Source organism: Chrysemys picta, chromosome 1, assembly GCF_011386835.1.
Source record: "Chrysemys picta bellii isolate R12L10 chromosome 1, ASM1138683v2, whole genome shotgun sequence".
Taxonomy (NCBI): Eukaryota; Metazoa; Chordata; order Testudines; family Emydidae; genus Chrysemys; species Chrysemys picta.
In genome coordinates, this window is record NC_088791.1 from 30,076,673 (window position 1) to 30,095,779 (window position 19,107).

The following is a 19,107-nucleotide window of genomic DNA, read 5'->3' on the forward strand; positions in this document are numbered from 1 at the left end:
GTCTCCCGTAAGGAGCCTGTGATGGGGTTTGCCTCACCACCGCTGGCACCTCCTGCCAGTCGCTCCAGGAATTAGCTCTTACCTCTGCAGCGCGCCCTCAATGCATGGTGTCAGGCCCATCATTAGCTCTGCTGCCCTGGGACCTGTGTGGCTCCCTGCTCAGCATCCTCCTCCTCTGGAGGGTCTCCATTTACTTCAGGACACTGCCCTCCAGCAGTGCCCACTAGTCCCATCTCACCCCCCTTCTGGGGGAGTGTTGGTAATAGCAGTCCTTCCATCCACACCTGTCTCATGGCCAACCACAACCCTGTAATCTAGCCCCTTATCTCAGGGGCCAGTTGCTGTTTGTCTTGGCCCCTCTTTGCAAAGGCCAGGTGCAGTACAAAGGTGGGGCCCCAACCCAGGGACCCTCTAGCAGCAGCCTCCCTCTGCCCTTCTTCCTTCCCCTCTTGCCTGCTTAGTTCCCCTGGGCCACTTCCCCTTTGGCCCTATTCACCTTCCTGACCCTTTACAGCAGGGCTACAATCTGACAGGTAATGGGCTGGAGCTCCTATCTGCTCCCACAAGCCTGCCCAGCACTGCTCTGTCTAAGGTGCTGCTCCTTTCATCAGCAGCCAGTCCTTCTCCCTTACCAGCCAAGGAGTGACTAACTTCTCCCTAGCTGGGCAGCCTTTATATAGGACCTAGCCAAGTCCTGATTGGCTGCCTCCCCCCATGCCGATTGGCTCTCCCCAGGCCTTCTCTGATTGGCTGCGGGTCAGCACCGTCTCTCTGGCCTGGTTCAGCCCTTTTTCTCAGGGGGTGGGGCACTGCCCCACCACAGAGCCGCAAAGGCCAGGTACATCCCACCACAGTCCCAAATCAAAAATCTTCCAGAATTTTTGTTTTGAATGAAATTTTCTGCTTTTTGTTCCTATTCAGAAAATCTTGTTTTTGAAACTTTGGAATTTCCCATGGAACAAAAGTTCTAGTTTCTAACCATTTCTAATTATGTTAAAATCATTTTTAACTAGCCTGAGTGAATCTTTCAGCTTCTTTGAATCCGTCTGACTCTCGCTGGAAATTGCTACATTTAGAAAGAGAAGCAGCCAGAGGGAGTTGAAGATCCCCAAATTTCTGCCTCTCAGAAATGTATATGTTCCTGTACGGAGGTGTTAAAAAATAACTGTGTCATTCTGCATAGCTCTGTTTGAGGCCTTGTGGATGCATGTTAAATAGCTTTAATGTGCTGTAGTTTTGCACTCCAAGGGGGAAATATTTGTCATTTTTCTGTGTATTCTAGGTCATGTGCATGATATTAGAGGAAATGAGTGCATTGCAAAGTCTAATTGGCCATGTATATTTGGTGGGAAAGAATATAAACCATGAGAAGTAAGGGAAGGTGACTGTTCAATACGCTGGCCCTATTTAAATGCACATTATTGTTCATCAGCCCCCAGAACGCAATAGATGCTTCCCAAATTGGAAAGATAGCATGGTGCTTGTCCTGAAAGCTTACAGACTGAATGCCAGATAGGCAGGCATACAAAGTGATCGAGGTAGGGATTGGCCAAGTTAGGTGATATAATGCTATATGGGAGTGGGAAGATCTCTGTAGGGAGGATCTCTGGCACATGAAGATCTTTGGGGGCACAATACTTGCTCTTTCAAATCATGGCCAGCTGCTATGTGATGGACTCAGGATATTTTTTCCATAATGGTGTATTTGATTGGCTACAAAGCAGCAAAAGAAAACTAATTTTATGTTGTCTGAGTACCTTGTTGGTCTGCTAAAGAGTTGGAAGACCCTAAATGGAAGATTTTCAGCAAATGGCTCCTTTGTGGGAAATGTCTCTGGGCAATCTGAAAAAAATCAATCAATCAATCAATCAGAGTCCCCCTTTGGGTGTGCTGTGATGTAAGAGTATCAAAAGGATCCTGTTGCGAGATACACTATCATGATGTGAGATTACTAAAGGCTCATACTCATGGTAATAGGAAGGAAGTTACCCAGGAGACCCTGTTACAGAGGCAAGATTCAAGGAAACAGTCTCAAGGAAAGTTAAACTGCTGTATGAAAAGCCAGAAGTAGACCATCGGAGCTCCCATAATTTATCCCATTGTGTCCCTCCTAGTTGTAACACTTAATGTTACCTACAGTTCTTAACCCCCCTATCTATTATAGTTGCTGCAGTGCTTAGACACACCAAGGCTGAATGAAAAACTTCGGTAGTGATGTCAAGCTGGAATATCCTTGTGAAAGTACTGGGGATTTAATACTCCTCATTCACACTTGTCCTTTTCTCTGCATGTGTGCTGAGGTTGTATTTAATTCCCTCCTACTTTCTCCTTCTCCTAGTGACCCCTTGCTAGAGCTGGCCTGTTGTAGAAGGGAAACACCTCAGACAGTGTTAGTGCTTTTAAAGTAGAATGAGGCAATGTCTGACCTCAAAGGGTCCAATGATTGTCAGCAAAATCTGAACTATTGAAAAGGAAAGGATGGCCTTGTTACTAAAACACAGGCATGAAAGTCAGGACATTTGGTTCCTGTTTCCAGCTCTGCCATATAATTTTCTGTGTGTTCTTAGGTATGCCATTAAAACTTCAGAGGGACTTGTATTTTTGTCTGTAAGATGATACTTTTTTCTCCCTGAAGAGTTATAATGAGGCTGCACATTTTCAAATCTTTCCACTCTCTCCCTTGTTTGTGTTTTGACAGCACTTGTTCTGACAGAACGTGGCCCTTCACAGGAGCTCCATGTTATGGAATATATAATGTGGGAAGACCATTCAGCAGAACACTTGATTGCAATTCATATAGCCATGCAGGAAACTGTCACGTAACAGCAGTCCAAGTATGTTAAATGGTTTTTCATTAAAGGGCTTTTACAAGTATTTCAATCACTCTGCTGCCTTTTCTTGTCTGAATTCTCACAAGTACCTCCTAAAAAATCTGTGTTCTAAGACGAATTGGACTGAAATTAATACTCAGAAAAGTTTAAATAAAGTTCAAGAGTCGTCATAAGCTGAATTCTTCTGTTCCTGCTACAGGGATGATAAGTTATAAATATTTTTTTTTACTATTTAAACTTTAAGCCTCCCAGTTTAACAGACTTGGAAAAGAAAAGATGCCTTTATATTATTATCTTCATGGGTCATGCTAATAAAATTATAGAAGCACAGAATGGTAGAAATGTAGGGCTGGAAGGGACCTTGAGGTCACCTAGTCCAGCTCCATGTGCTGAGGAAGGATGAAATATACCTAGACCATCCCTGCTAGGTGTTTGTCTGATTTGTTCTTAAACAATCTTCTGTGCGCTGGTCTACACAGACTACTTGGAAACTTCAGTGGCTAAATATTACAGTGTAGTTCATTTACTTTGCTCTTCCCACCACCTTTCTCATCCACAGACCACATCATTTACAGCACTAATTTCACCAAACCCCTCTGCCCATGACAGGACAGGAAAGAGATCTCTCCACCCAGAGATCCTTCTTGGTTCTGGCTCCATTAGCCCCCCCCCCCCCTCTCTCAGCACTTCCTTCCTGTGCCTTCTTATGCCCTCTGTGCTAATGGGCTAATTAGTTGTTTAGTCCTGCCCAACCCATTCTAATCTGTTACTTAGGCAGTCAGGTCCATCCTGGGGGATTTAATTGTTTAAGTGATTGGAGTGCTGGCTCTGCTGCCTAAGGTGGGGGACCGTCTTGCTCCTCAGCATAGACAACAAGGTCAAGCGAAGGCCCTCTTGCTGTGACTGGGGTCCATGCTGGCGGATGTGGTCCACCGCGACCAGACCTACACTGTCCTGGGCGTACCATCTTTAATAATTTTTATCTTGTCTGGGACATCCTTGAGCTTGGGTGTAGGGATGGGTCATTTGCCCTACTGTCCTTGGACCAGAAGGCGGCGTTGAACAGGGTGGACCACGAGTATCTCCTGGGCACTCTGCAGGCATTTGGCTTTGGGCCCCAGTTTGCGGGTTTTCTTCAGCTGGGTGTTTGGTCAAGCTCAACTGGACCCTGACTGAACACATCAGCTTCAGGTGAGAGGTGCGTCAAGGCTGTCTGTTGTCAGGCAAGTTGTATACTCTGGCCATTTAGCCCTTCCCCTGTCTCCTCTGCAGGAGGCTGATGAGGTTGGTGGCCGGAAAGCATCGGCCTCTGGCCAGGCACCCAGCTCTGAAGGCAGCGTAGCTGCCCTCAATAGTGGAGAAGTAATGATGGCAATACCATGAACACCCCTCCCCATAATAGGCTTGTGACCCCCTTTTGAGTCAGGACCACCGATCTGAGAAATGCTGTGTACTTTTGTGTACTTTTTACCCTATACTATAGGGTAAAAGTTACACAAAAAGACCAGATTTCACAGTCCATGACACAATTTTCATGGCTGCGAATTTGATAGACTCCTGCACATAAGCGGTCAGGCCCCAGCTATATAGAAATTCTGTGAGAAATAAAGCATACTATTGGAAAATTGTCCGTGAAAATGTATATCCACAAAATAGTGTTCTAATAAATAGATACAAGGCTTACACTTCAACATGATTTATAAACTGACTTCAGCATGTGAAATAACATTAGATATTTAAGTTTATTTCTTTATGATAAAAATAATGTATTTTTTGCATTATAAAATCCCATATAAATAGCATTATTCATAGCACATAATACAACACAAACACATTATAAACAGTGCACATATGAAAAAAATCCAAATAGCCAAACATTGATTCATTTTGAGAAGGTTCTATGCTCTCTGTTATCCTATTTTGGGAATTATTTATAACTGTAAAAGATTGGAGGAAGGGGGACTTGTTTGGTGGCAACACCTTGCTCTGCTGCACAGCTTTGGGTTTTTTGTTCCCTGCCATTGCAGGCTTGTTATGGTGAAGATGCTCTTGGTCTTAGGGATCAAGACACGTGTCTGTGGTATGAAGGACAGAAGTAAGGCACTGAGTCATGCTGTCAGACAATTGGGTTAATGGATATAGAGCAATAAAATGGTATCTCCAGAATAAAGGTAGGTGTGTGTGTGAGCAGTCTCACAGTGGGGTTACACAAGGCAAGAAGTAGCCCATTCTTGGATGCCTGCAGGCTCCACTACGTACTATAAAAATATCAATATAAGGGCTCATAACAAGGCTGGATGGTAAATTTTGCACACATGGTAAATATGAATACTATAGTTTTCATTCTTTTCCAGACTGAGATAAGCAAACTGGACAATTCTATTGTGTGAATACTCCATAGGCACTTTATAGCTACCTGAGAAGCACCATGTCATACCACATTCTGTGTACTATTTACATCAACATTCAGAACTAGAATTTTACCCTGTGTTCTCTTGACCATGCAAAGGGAGTTGTTGAATTACATGTGTGAATGTGTTATGAAACAATAGTGTTTCTATTAATGAGATTGCATTGCCCTGTGCCAGGCATACACTCATAGTCAAAAAAGGCACTATCTTCACAGACACCTTCATTCTGAATTTTGTCTTTGCTGTTGCAGTGCACAGCCTTTTATGAACAGACTGAAAACTGCCAAACTCTAATGTACACAGGAAAGAAAAAAGCCTGACCTATTCAGCCTGTGCTTTGTAAATTAGGCTATATACATTTCAGTAACTAGATGTACTATCCATCAGATAATGGACAATGTTTTCTTTCATATAATCAAAATGATTAAATATGAGTTTAACTAATAACATAAACCATCAGTAAAGTTCACCTATGCAGGCAGCAGACTATCTAGTGAGGCCTAAACGTTGCTCTCATTTATAGTGTCAACTTAATGAAGTTACTCTGCATATAGATGGATGTAACTAGGAGCAGAATCTAATCCTCTGGAGTTACTCTGGATTTATGCTGGTGTAACCAAAATCAGAAATATACCAATAAAGATACTTTGGAGTTATACCAGTGTTGCTGAAAGCAGATTGAGTGAATAGTTTTGACTCCTTCAAAATATTATATATCAAAATATTATAAATAAAAACATTCCTTATTTCTTCTGATATTTCATGATTTTGAGGGACGACCATCACTTCCCTTTGTTTCTTAAACAAAAAAGTAATGCAATATATAGTAAAAGTTTAAACCAATGGGAAACTGGGAAACAAGGTGACTCTCCACTTGTCTAGGGTTCCTTAATCCACAGAAAAATTTCTCATTTTTTCTGCTAATTCCTGTCTCACTTCAATGTGCTTTTTCAGGTTTTGTACTTCATCGGGCAGCTTAATGTCCCACACAGACATACACGACTGCAGCTCTGTAAAAATAATTTTAAAAAACATTGAAAAGTACTGCACAGATACAATTACTGCATTACAAGTGTGATTCTGCTGCTTTGTTTTTAATTACAGTCAGAAATAATAGATCTGGAAATGTAAATGAGCTTTAGTGTAAATGAGAATCAGGCCCAAATCATTAAAATAGAATGAAAACAGATTTGAACCCTACATTTACTATGGCTCAGATTATATTGGGTGTGAGCCCAGTCCCGCAACCCTTATGCAGGGAGTAAGTCCTGTCTTATCGAAGCAGTCTCACTGGGTTCAGTGGAGTAAGGGGATGAAAGGACTACTTGCGGGACAAGGCTTCCTAGTCTCAATTCTGATTACTGTAGGTATAATTTTGGATATTGTTACATACAGTAAAGAGGCAAAGGATTTTATTACAGTTATAATCAGGGACCCTTAAGAGGTTCTGGTTCAGTTAGAATTTTGAGCAAAGGTTTGTCTGGTTCTTATTTTATCCAAATCAAACCATCCCTGATATCCCATTTAATTTTATATTAATATGCCATTGTTATATTTTACAGGCAGGAGTCTAGAAACACACAGACAACAATAAATCACCACAAAGCTGCAATGAAAATATATCAAATGATATAATCAAATTCCTAACAGACATCTAAAAAAAAAAAAAAAAAGAGTACAGTATTTTTTACAACGTAAGTAATATGGATTAGTAAAATAAATTACCAGATACCTTTCTGATGTTTGTTGTCTTCATTACATTTATAGCAGTACCCCAAAACCAGCATGACGTTCTTGAGGCTCCCTTTTCAAAAATAAAATGTTAGATTTTAATTTTAACTAGCACTTGGATTTCACGTCATTTAAGAGCAGAAGCAGCAGATTACACGCACCATTGAAAGAACAGAAAGCAGATTTCAGTAAACTAATGCATATTATACATTTTACTGTTAGAAAAAATCAAAATTCAACATTACCAATCAAAGTGACATGAAAAAATGCAGAGTGTGTGTGTGCGCGCGCCCCCATTTAATAGGAGGGATTTATCAAAGATCAAGGACAAATTACATAAATATTGTAAATCATTTACCTTCATTTGCACCCATCCAGCCTCACTGAGTAGAGTAAAGAAAAAAATGCCGTGAAAATATGTTAAAGTTTTATGAATGTGGGTGTGAGGACAGGCTTCGTCCCTGTGTCTTATGGAGCATATATAAGGCTAGATTTTGGTTTATTACCAAAGCTGGGATTGTGGAAGGTTTAAGGGGCCATGCCAGGAGTCCCAGGAGGGCTTCTGCCTGAATCAGCCAAAATTCCTCTTGGGTCTCACAGGGAGCGCTTGCTAGAGCAGCAGTTATCCCACTATGAAAATACACAGTGTGCCCTCCTCATGCTGGGCTAGCTCTGCCTGCTATGGGTGACTGACGTCTGGAACAGTGTGCCTGTCCCCTTCTGGATTGTACAGATTTCCCATTTCAGGATTCTAGGTAAGCACAGTATGCATTTTTGTTACAGAAAACCATTAGAGGAAATTCTGGGTTATCAGTGTATACAGTTAATGTAAACAGGTTGTAAAGAAGATGCTGTTTGTGAATACACTACAGATTGCCAAAAGTTAAAAAAAAAAAAAAAAAAAATCGAAATGGCAGTGAAGTGAGAATTTTTGGCGACGATGCCATGTTTAGTTTTTAGTGTTGAAGCATGGAAGGATATGAACTTTTATTAAACTCATAGTAAAAACAGAGCAAACTAAGGATGTCTACACAGCTGCTGGCAGGTATGATTCCCAGCGTGGGCAGACATACACATGAGCTAAAAATAGCTGTGTGGCCACGGCACCATGGGCAGAGACTTGGGCTAGCCACCCAAGTACAATCCTGCCCACCTGCCCATGGCATGTACGCGGGTGGCTAGCCTGTGCCGCTACCTCCACACTGCTATTTTTAGGCAGTAGCTCAAGCAGAGTTGGCAGGTGTAGGTCACCTGGCTCTGGGAGTTACATGTCCCAACTGCTATGTAGACATACCCTAAATGTTCTACCAAGTGACATGCTGTTAATCTTATTACATAATGGAAAATGCAGAAAACTAGTTAATTGTGATACAGAAGGCTCAGACTCAAACTTTAAGGCCAGAAGGGACCATCGTGATCATCTAGTCTGACCGGGGCGGATTAGGATTTGTGGGGCCCCTGGGTCAGAGCAAGTGGGGGGGGGGCCCTCCCCACCCCTTCCAACTGCAGTCCCCACCCCCAGTGCTCCTGTGGAGTGGGTCAAGCCCACGTACCTGCACCCCACCCCACCCCACTCTGTCTGGTGCAGGGGGAGAGATGGGCGTGTGGAGCAGGGCAAGCCCCCACGCCCTGAGCCCCGGCTGGAGCGCCGTGGTGGCGGAGCAACCGCAGGGCAAGCTCCTGGTCCTGACCTCGCTCCATGGCAGGAGCGCCGGGCAGGTGAGGGGAGCAGGGTTGGGGCATGGGGCACACATTTTTCTGGGGTCCTTGGGCACAGGCCCCATTGGCACAGTGGTTAATCCGCTAATCTGCCACAGAGTCTGATCTCCTGCACTTCACAGGCTTGCTCCTCTCCCTCTCTGTCTTCCTGCTTTGTCTATAGCACACTGGCAGAGCAAATGATAGGAAAATACATCTGTGTATGTGTCAAAGAGCTCCTTACCCCTCTGGTATGCAACATTTTGTAGGGGCTGGATAGCCAGGCTAGTTCATTGCTGTTACAGAACATCACCCGTTTCACTCAGGAGTACAGATGGCCCATAATGTGCACAATAGATCAAAATATACCTAGATTTGGGAAAATTTCAATTTGATCTGAACCTTGTAGCTTGGAACTATCCCTGTCTTAGCTTCCCTATACTCTTTCCCATAATGAACAGTTTCAACTATTCTCATGAGAGGGATTGAAGTATTAAGGGTCATGTTTTCAGTTGGACTGAGGCCCCGCCTCCCTGTCTGGAGATGTAAATTTGTGCTTGCAAAATGAACTGCAGATGTAAATCTGAATATCTGAACATCCTCTAACAACCCAATTGTCCTATTGTATCTATTAGTAGATTTCTGGAACCTATTTACAACAGTCACATGGAAAAATGAAATAATTTCACAATATTTGGGTAAGTTCTATTCTCCTGAAATATTTATATTTGATTGAAATATGTATTTTAATCTTGAAACTGAAACTATATTTGATACTGAAGTACTTTTTCCCTAGTTCCTTTTATCTCATACAAGCAATGTTCTATTATTGAAGAGTTACTCGTAAGGCTTGGACTGTTTCTTATAATTCTCTTCAGAACTGTACAGTCTTTGCATTCAGGGGTAAAACACTTAAATAAATACATGGAAAAACTGACTAAAAAAGTTGATTGTTAAAATAGACACAAAATTTAACCTAACTTCTTATATCTACAAAACTAAGTACACTGCATGGAGCACACAAAATTAAGCTCTTTATTTTAAACCATTATCTTTCCATATGCAGAATTTGATTTTTCTGGAGATTCAGGTGCCTGAAAACTAAGAATTTGAGAATCCAGGTTTTAAAAATCAACAAACTAGTATTATTGTAAATGTACTCGTTAGGATCCTATCACTGTAGAATTCGACACCATTAAATAAAATAGCAGTGAATTATTATTAGGGCTACGATTTTGTCATGGAGGTCATGGAATCCATGACTTCCAGAGACCTCTGGGCCCCTGGCACCTTGGAGCTATAGGATCCCCCGCCACCCCCAGCAGCTGGGAACTGCAGGGGCCCGAGTTCCCAGCCGCGGCGGGAAGCAGGGCTGCCCCGCAGCTCCGAGCTGGGGCGGTGGGGCTCAGGTGCCTGGAGTTCCCAGGCAGCAGGGAGACCCTGAGTTCCTGGCTACTGCAGGCAGCGGGACTCCGGGGAACTCTCAGCCGCCATGTGTGGCGGGGGTGCCCTTCCTGTTGCCCTCCCAGTTGCCGCGGGTGCCCCAGAGCACAGAGCCACCACGGGCAGCCAGGGTGCTCAGGAGCTGCCGTGGGCAGTCGGGGTGCCCCAGAGCTCCGAGCCACCACAGGTTATGGGGGTGTGCTGAGCTCCAAGCCACTGCAGCTGGCAGGGGGTTACCTGAGCTTGGAGCTGGGGTGATGGGGGGACCCTGCAGCTCCCAGCCAGGCCTCTGCAGTTCCTCATTTTGTAATGCATATTTTTAGTAAAAGTCAGGGATAGGTTATGGTCTTCCGTGAATTTTTCTTTATTACCTGTGATCTGTCCGTGACTTTTACTAAAAATATACAAAATTTTAGCCATAATTATTATTTACAATGTAACAAGGGGCTTAAGTTGTAACTATAAGGACTATAGTGAAGAGAAATATCTAATACTGACTTTCTAATAATTAATATTTAGCTGGCACTCTGTCATCTAGAGACCTAAGTACTCTATACAACTGCTGTTATAGGCCCTGATTTTGCAAATGGACGCCATGTGTCTCTGGACAGGGTCAGGGGTTCATGGAAGCCATTGTATTTATAGGATTGGGGCCATAGTTAAAAAAGCAACAATGGAAAAACACCTTCTTCTCAGTCAACCTATGTGCTCTCTGCTTCCTTTATGAAAATAAACTTTTTTTATTGCTTGAAGCACTGCAGAGCCAATACATTTTGAAGGGTTAGTCAGAGTGAACTGAAATTTATTCTGCCGTATGAATCATCATCATCACCAACTAAGTCTGATTGTAGAGTATATTTAATAGAGTCAGTGATGCAGAAAGAAAACAGATTGGATTTTCAGATCCCAGGTTAAGTTTACAGTGATGCCAATGAGAAGATATCAGAGCTTTAAAGTATGGAATTAACGAACAGGAATATAATAAGTGTGGGAACTCCACAATGTTAGCTTTAGAGTCACTTTTCCTACTATGGGCATGCTTTATTCCATGCTGACACTGGAGATACAGCTCAGGGGTGTTTCTTAGAAGGTGAATGTAGTCCATGTGCAATATCCCAGAGTATTTTATTATAATACATATACCTAAGTTTTCCATCCCTGCACTATAATGTATTGTAACCTGGGGATGTCTAGATTAGTCTGGGCGACACAGAAGAACAGTGGGGATGGAGAAAATTACCATACCCCAAATCTGACCCCTCTGCACATGTGCTCTTGTGGCTACGTGTAAAGCAGAAGTAACTCCTTTAAAACCACCCACCTTCAGTCCCTGCTTCCACAGTGGCTCATAGAGGTGGCCATGGCGACAAGACTGGCTCATACATACAAAGCTGTAGGCTCTGACAGCAGCCCCCTAACCCAAGTTTCTATTCTCTGCTCCTACTTCACACAGCTGAATTGCAAGCTGCACGTGTAACTCTGCCCTATGGAGGCACCAATTAGAGTTCTGCTGAGTGAGAACTGAGAGTGGGTGCCACAAATCAAATAAGCAAAAAAGAATGATTATGTATGAAGAAAAAAGAGAATGAAGAAAGAGAAAACAGGCAGACAGAACAGGAGAAATAAAATGGACAGAAGGATGTGGGGGCACGGCACAAAAGGGGCGTGAGCGAGATGCGACTGGTCACAAGTGGAGCTTTCCTAGAAAAAGTGCGGGAGCCACTGCTGTCCCATCTAGCACCAGTAGCACGTTCTTTGGTATTTACTGACATAAGGATTTAGATTGGTTAGATAAAACATGCAAATAGAATAGAGTGAATGAAAAAAATGAATATTCTAATTAGTTCACGAAATGTCATGTCAAACAGGAATTGTCAATAATTCTATAATGAAAGATTGTTTCTTTTGAATATTTACCTAGCTGCGCTGTCAGCATGACTCGAACAGAGTCACAAAAATCGTGTATTATTCGTATAGGACGACGTGTTGTTAAATCAAGCAGCAGGATATATCCTCCCCCTGTTCCTATCCAGAGGGCAGAATCTTTTTGTAGACAGATGGTCTTCACTCTTCCAGAATAAGCCACTGTATGTTTTGATTCTTTATTTAGTTTCACCACTTCCTCCCTAAAAATATGAAGAGATTTTGTATTAAAAATTGCTTGCATACATGGAGATTTCATTGGATAATTGCTAAGTTGACGCCCTTGCACGGGACAAAATATTTTAAATCTGGTGTCAATGCAGACTGCATGAATCCCAACCTAAGAAACTTCCTTAAATTAAACAAGTTGGGAAGAAACTACTGAAGTTTTAAGAACCATCAGTCTTAACTTGGGCAACCTGAACAGGGCTTTAAATTGGACACGGGTAGCTCTCCTTTCTCTTTGACTCTCAAAGCTGTATTTGAATAATTCCCTGTTCTAGTCTTTAAAAGGAAATGCTACTGCTCACAGCAGCATGAGAATGAAACAGACTTGACATACAGCACTCCTTTTCACCAGCTTTGTTAGGTGGGAAGCTAAGTGTGTACAAAGAGTTAAATTAACTAGGCTTGTGTAGCCTAGCAGGAGGTAATTTGAGGATGGGGACTCTATTTTAAGGTATTTTGGTTACCAATCTAATTAGTACTGTTTATGGATTAGGGATAAAAGAAACTCAGAAATGAAACCTTCCCTTCCATATTCTAAATTCTCTCCTATATGAAAAAGAAAGACTGGCAGAGGGTGGGGAAGAGAAATCCCTGTACAGACCAAAAGAAATTAAAACACCCTCCCCTGCCAAAAAATGCAATCCCTTCAGGTGCCAGGATTTCCTCTTGCAATGTGCTAATATGAGTAATTTTATAGCACGAGTAGATTTATTTTCAATTAATGTACATACATATAGTTGTGTGTACCATATGTGTGTAGTTGTATATGTTTGCAAATAGTATATGTGTTATAGTTATGGTCCCCAGAGGATCCAGTATGGGCATTTTATACATTGGAGGAAAAGCTACTACATCAAGGATTAATACTAATGGTGATCACTTCTGGCATCTTAGAATCTCTTTTCTTGAAGGCAGAAGCTGTGAGCTGTTAAGTATCTCCTGGGTAACTCCTGATATGCCCTCATCTCAGCGTCACACCTTCACAGTTTCTTGAGTTCAATGGGATTTGAGGGCACTCAAAAGGCCCAGAGGCATTTAATACCTTGCAGGGTTAGGCTCTGAAGGACAGGAGCAATAGATAGGGGTCTGGAGCACATGACTTATGAGGAGAGGCTGAGGGAACTGGGATTGTTTAGTCTCCAGAAGAGAAGAATGAGGGGGGATTTGATAGCAGCCTTCAACTACCTGAAGGGGGGTTCCAAAGAGGATGGAGCTCGGCTGTTCTCAGTGGTGGCAGATGACAGAACAAGGAGCAATGGTCTCAAGTTGCAGTGGGGGAGGTCCAGGTTGGATATCAGGAAAAACTATTTCACTAGGAGGGTGGTGAAACACTGGAATGCGTTACCTAGGGAGGTGGTGGAGTCTCCTTCCTTGGAGGTTTTTAAGGCCCGGCTTGACAAAGCCCTGGCTGGGATGATTTAGCTGGGAATTGGTCCTGCTTTGAGCAGGGGGTTGGACTAGATGACCTCTTGAGGTCCCTTCCAACTCTGATATTCTATGATAGCAAAATTAAACCACCCTATCTGAAATTCTGAGATATTTTGCCTGTGTTCTCAATCTGGCCATGGAGCAAAGGGTGGGAGATAATAATGTTACCTGACTATCCTATGTCAGTCCATAGCTGTGGTGGCATGGACAGGAGTCCCACAGAGTTAAAGCATTAATCTGGGGTTACATGTAGTCAGTGAAATAAACACTTGGTGTAAAAATAATAGAAGCTCAAGAATGAAGGCCATGGAAAAATCTGAGAGCCTGCCTGGACCAGTCCAAAACTTAGGACCAGAAGAGGAGAAAGAAAAGCCATGCCTGACAACAGAACTGGTCTCACCAGTGATTCCCTTCCCCACCACCCCCAAAATGTGAAGTATTTCACTAGACAATCTCCCAGAAGAATCCACTATTCATCTATTACACACAACACCAACAGTATAAAATAAGACACTTACTTTAGAAAATGTGCACAGTCAATTAGTTCACAAAGTTTCTCTGTTTTCTTATCCCAAACTTCCACAAAATGGCTGTTTTTCTTAGCCAAGTAGATGGATTTGTCCACTGCTATTGAAATAATGTTTGCATCACTGCAAGCCTTGTGACAGAATCTAAGAAAGAGGAAAAAATATTAAATGTATTCTATATTCCTAATAGGTAAGCTCTACCTACAATTACAGACCCACGAAGCCTAAAAACAAAGTGGGTCTGGATCAATTTAAAAATAAAGGATCTGATCTGAATGTTTACAATCTGTGGAGTTACACCAGTATAAAACCATTTTAAGTGAGATCAGATTCAGGCTTATAATGTAACTATTGGTCCAAGATATGGGAAATCTTAATGTGCTTGCTCCTGCTCCCAACCAAGTCAATGGATGTTTTACCACTGAATTCTGTGGAAGCAGAACCAAGTTCAGTATCTATTAACAAATTTTCCCTAAACATATTTGTCAGGTCACAACAGAGCAAACACCGCTTCTTCCTATTCTAACAAAGGGCCAGATCCTGCAAGCTGCTAAGGACTTTTGACTTCTTTTGGAGAGCTGCTCAGCACAACACAGGACCAGACCCAAAATGGGTGCAGCCTGATTCTGCCCAGTCTGCTTTACCTCTGTTTTTAACTCTAGTAGCAACCTTTTTGAGTACTTAGTAATTTGAATCTCTTACAAATCCCATGATTGTGAAAACTTTTATCATAATATCTCTGCAATTTGAAAAGAGCATCCTTCTGCCTCACTGATTTGGGGTGAGGTCTGTACACTCAACAACTTCAGCCTCACAGTCTGATATATGAATAAGACCTTTGGTATCTTCATCACAATAAAATTTTAGCCTCTTAATAATTAGAGGTGAGGAATCATATGCAATGTATGTATATTGGGCAGAGACGTATACACATAACTTATAAGTATAATTATATAGGGTAAATCCTATGCTCAATGCATGTACATGGCTCTCAATTAAATAAATCGGAGTTGAGCAAATTCTTCCCATGTGTGCCTTTGCCCAATAGCATTTATACATTCATAAAACATACGTCTACTTCTGCCACATTTGTAAAATAAAAATGCACACTACTTAATGTTTGCTTTAAAACTAGAACAAATACCTTAAGTATCAGTTGATCTTTTATTTTTTTAAAATATTATTAAAGGGAAAAAAATGGAAATAAGGTATTTACAAAGAACAAGCAATAGGATTCTCAAACAAAACACTGACAGAAAATGTTAATGAAAACAAGAAGAACCAAATTACATTAGTATAAAAAACTCACAGCTGACTTGTCTTTGTCTCAATCAGTTTTTGAATAGATATATCACCAGATAATGCTATAATCTTTGTTCCACAGCTTCCCCAGACTATATTTTTTTCAGATGCATATGTGGATTCACTTAAGCACATAAGTGGTGTGCTGACATTCCCTATAGTTAATATCTTCAAAGGTGCTGCACCCTTGCACTGTAAGAAGAAAATATACCCTCCATTAGAAACATACAGTATATACGTATACAAGGCAACTTAGAAATTGACAAATCAAACACAGAACACATACAGGGCCAGATTTTCTATACCTTTATAACACCTTTGTGCCACTGGGTTTTGGTTTCAGCAACCCCTCACCCCTTATTTTTTGGTAAACTGCTTGAAAGAAAGCTATTAGAAGTAGTTACTTTACATATTACTGATTACGTCTTTTAAAGAGAGTACTATACATGTTAAATTTACCTTTACTACTTGGTCTTCAAAAACTGCTATTTTGCCATCAGCTGTTCCCACCAGAAAAAAATTCTTCTGTTTGCTGAAATGAAATGATAAATTCCAGAATTGCCTCATGAAAGGACGTTCATTAAAGAAGGTTTAAAAACAGAAGTGTCTGGCAGATCAGAGGTTTTATTGGTCACTAAAAGTGAACAGAGGGCCACATGTCCAAAAAATAAGCATTTAAGCTCTGCCTGTGAGCAAGTAACACCTATGCAAAGTATGTAGCTTCAGGCACAATACATGTACAACCACCCATTTTGTGAATATTGCTGTGAAGTCAGATTTCAAAATGTAGCCCATAATGTTTAAACTCTAAATGATACCTTTGCTTTGAAAAAAAGTTGCAGTATAAACAGGTAACAGAATCTGACATTTTCTGAAGATGGTGTTTGTTTTTTCCATCTTCTGTATTAAATGCCCACAGGGAACCAGACTGTGTTCCTGCCACAACCCAGTTTTCTTTCTCTGTAGGAAGAGTCACTAAAGCCAAACACAAGATTCTTCCATCTGCAATGTCCTGTGTCAAGAAAAAATAATTAAAAGCAGCCTGGTTATTTTCAGCAAGGATTACACTACTGAATTGCATAAAGTAAAAACACTAGGCCCTTTTGGGAAGATGGCCTTTCTTCCCCATGGAAAGAAATCCCCAATTAGCAGAAGATACTTTCAACTTTTCCTCTGGCAACCTCTGGCATTCAAAATCCTGAAAATAAATGATTCATAAATAGCTATGATCCATGGCAGGCTGATGCCATGCCTGTCCTTTTAAGAATGCACCATCTGTCTGCCCAATGCTGTGAGAAGGCCAGCATGGTGATCTAACACATTAATTAATTAACTACCAGGAACCAGTGGCGGCTCCAGGCACCAGCGCTCCAAGCACATGCCTGGGGCAGCAAGCTGCAGGGGGCGCCCTGCCGGTCCCTGCGAGGGCGGCAGTCAGGCAGCCTTCGGCGGCTTGCCTGCGGGAGGTCTGCCGGTCCTGTGGATTTGGCGGCAATTCGGCGGCGGGTACACCGAAGCCGCAGGACCGGCAGACCTCCCGCAGGCATGCCGCCGAATCCGTGGGACTGGGGACCTCCCGCAGGCAAGCCGCTGAAGGCAGCCTGCCTGCCGTGCTTGGGGCGGCAAAAAAGCTCATGCCGCCCCTGCCAGGAACACATACATTCTCAGCATATAGCAGCTAATGAAGATCTGAAAGCTGTTGTTAGAGAAGCAAAGAAATGGAACTGCACTTATGGTACTTTCTGTGGCACAGTTTAATTGATGGAAATAAAGCACAGATCTAAATATTTCATTTTTAAAAATCCCGCCCTCCCCCCAGAAAGCAGCAGTTTCAAATGTAACACAGTATCTGCTATCTCATGCCTGTGTCTCACTACTGTCTATTTTGTCCCAGAAATCTTTCTTTTAATATCCAGTGCTGGTAGTGAAACACGTGCAACTTCGCATACCTAGCCTGGGTAATCCAGCTTCCATTTTTCAAATCGGCTTCTTGTGACAATATTGGATATGGGAACTCCAGAAACTAAATGGAGATATTTGGTGGGTGCATCCCACGGCAGTGAGAGTCTCCTGAGAGGAGTGGGAATTACAGGAAATTGTATTGGCATGGAGGGTAATCAGGATTATTGGTCTGTGTTCTGGCCTCAGTGCAAAAAGGCAGAGGGTTGGCGTACAGCCAGCCCACTGGAAGAAAGAAATGCACTGGTGGTAGGACAATATTGTGAGGGGTGTTGGATGGACAAGAGGGAAGAGAAGATGATCACAGAATGATAGAAATGTAGAGCTGGAAGGAACCTTGAAAGATCATCAAGTCTAGATTCCAGGGGCTTTTCCCCTGCTCTGTATTCCATAAGCTAACCAGCTTCACTTGTCAGGAAGTCTCATGATAATCAGCTTAAATTTCACTTTGCTCAGTTCCATCCCATGACTTCTAGAGACACCATCAGTAATTGCTCTTAAAAAAGAAGCATTTCTGTGGCCCTTTTGATCTGAGGATCTCAAAGCACTTTTCAGACATAGGGAATTAAGCCTCAAAGTCCCCACTTCCCTGTCAGTACAGTAACTATCAATTCTAAAGTTTTATAGTTTCATAAGGTAAGTCTACATAGAAAAAAAAAACCCAAAAAACAGTGGCAGCTTTTCTGCTTCATCTCATGGTATCAGTGCAGATTCTTATATCAAATGTCTTTGGAATTCTTGACCATGAGACGTAGCTGATATGGCGGTACAGCATGCAAGCAGTCAAAGCTGGGAGCTAGGCTTTCCAGACGCTATACCCTATTGTTAAAATGCATTTAATATGTAAATATAGAAACATCAGACCTATCAATGCCAAGGAGTTAGTAATAAATAACAACTTTCACACCTACCTCACAAGTTTGGTCGTCTGTATTTAAGTCAATAAACGAAACCTGGCCTTTTTTTGTATTTCCATTACCTATCCAGACCCCTGCCTTCTTGCAGCTTTGATTAGAAGCAACTATGCACTCTGCTGTAAAGGCACTGCGTATTGAAATATATCTCATCAAACAGATAAGCTTTGCTGAGTTCAAAATATCATAAACCTGTAAAGGCAACACAAGATAACCAAGATAACAACAGTCTGTAAATAAAGAGATAGCACTTTTCATTCTGAAGGATAAAGTACAATCTAGGTACACAGTATCACAGCAGGTAATGCTTACTCATGTACTGCAGGTACTGCAGTCACTATGCACTACATTACTGTTTTTCAGGTGGAAGTGAAGAATTCATTTTCCCAATTGAAACTACAGGACAATGTCAATGGGACTTAGTCTCCTCTGTCACTTAAGACACATTTGAAAATCTTACCCAATATCACAGAGCAAGGTAGTATAGTGATAGAAGACACTATGGTAGCTTTTAGATCTATACCATTTTAGAAGATGTACGGAGTGGTGTAGATGAACTGCATACATAATTTTATAACAAGTTCTTGTTGTGTAATGTTAATTGAAAATGTCTATCTGACATGAATTCTATGTGGCTAACATATACGAGTATTAATCACCAAGTAATGAAGTGGCAGAAACATCATTGGATGATTCATGGCAAAATATAAAA

At 41.8% G+C, this 19,107-nt stretch overlaps 1 protein-coding gene across 5 annotated transcripts in view; it reads right to left on the reverse strand.

Annotated features, from left to right (window-relative positions):
- Positions 1 to 4,511: 4,511 nt before the first annotated feature.
- Positions 4,512 to 19,107, reverse strand: part of LRRK2 (leucine rich repeat kinase 2) — a 130,990-nt gene continuing 116,394 nt past the window's right edge. For all 5 annotated transcript variants that reach the window (XM_065554212.1, XM_065554216.1, XM_065554223.1 and 2 more), the window contains 8 exons: positions 18,393 to 18,587; positions 16,341 to 16,534; positions 15,982 to 16,054; positions 15,530 to 15,714; positions 14,212 to 14,364; positions 12,032 to 12,240; positions 6,975 to 7,046; positions 4,512 to 6,252 (listed from right to left, as the gene is read on the reverse strand). In XM_065554212.1, the coding sequence (XP_065410284.1) occupies positions 6,131 to 6,252; positions 6,975 to 7,046; positions 12,032 to 12,240; positions 14,212 to 14,364; positions 15,530 to 15,714; positions 15,982 to 16,054; positions 16,341 to 16,534; positions 18,393 to 18,587 (1,203 nt within the window). In that variant the 3' untranslated portion in view covers positions 4,512 to 6,130. The remainder of the gene's footprint in view (positions 6,253 to 6,974; positions 7,047 to 12,031; positions 12,241 to 14,211; positions 14,365 to 15,529; positions 15,715 to 15,981; positions 16,055 to 16,340; positions 16,535 to 18,392; positions 18,588 to 19,107) is intronic.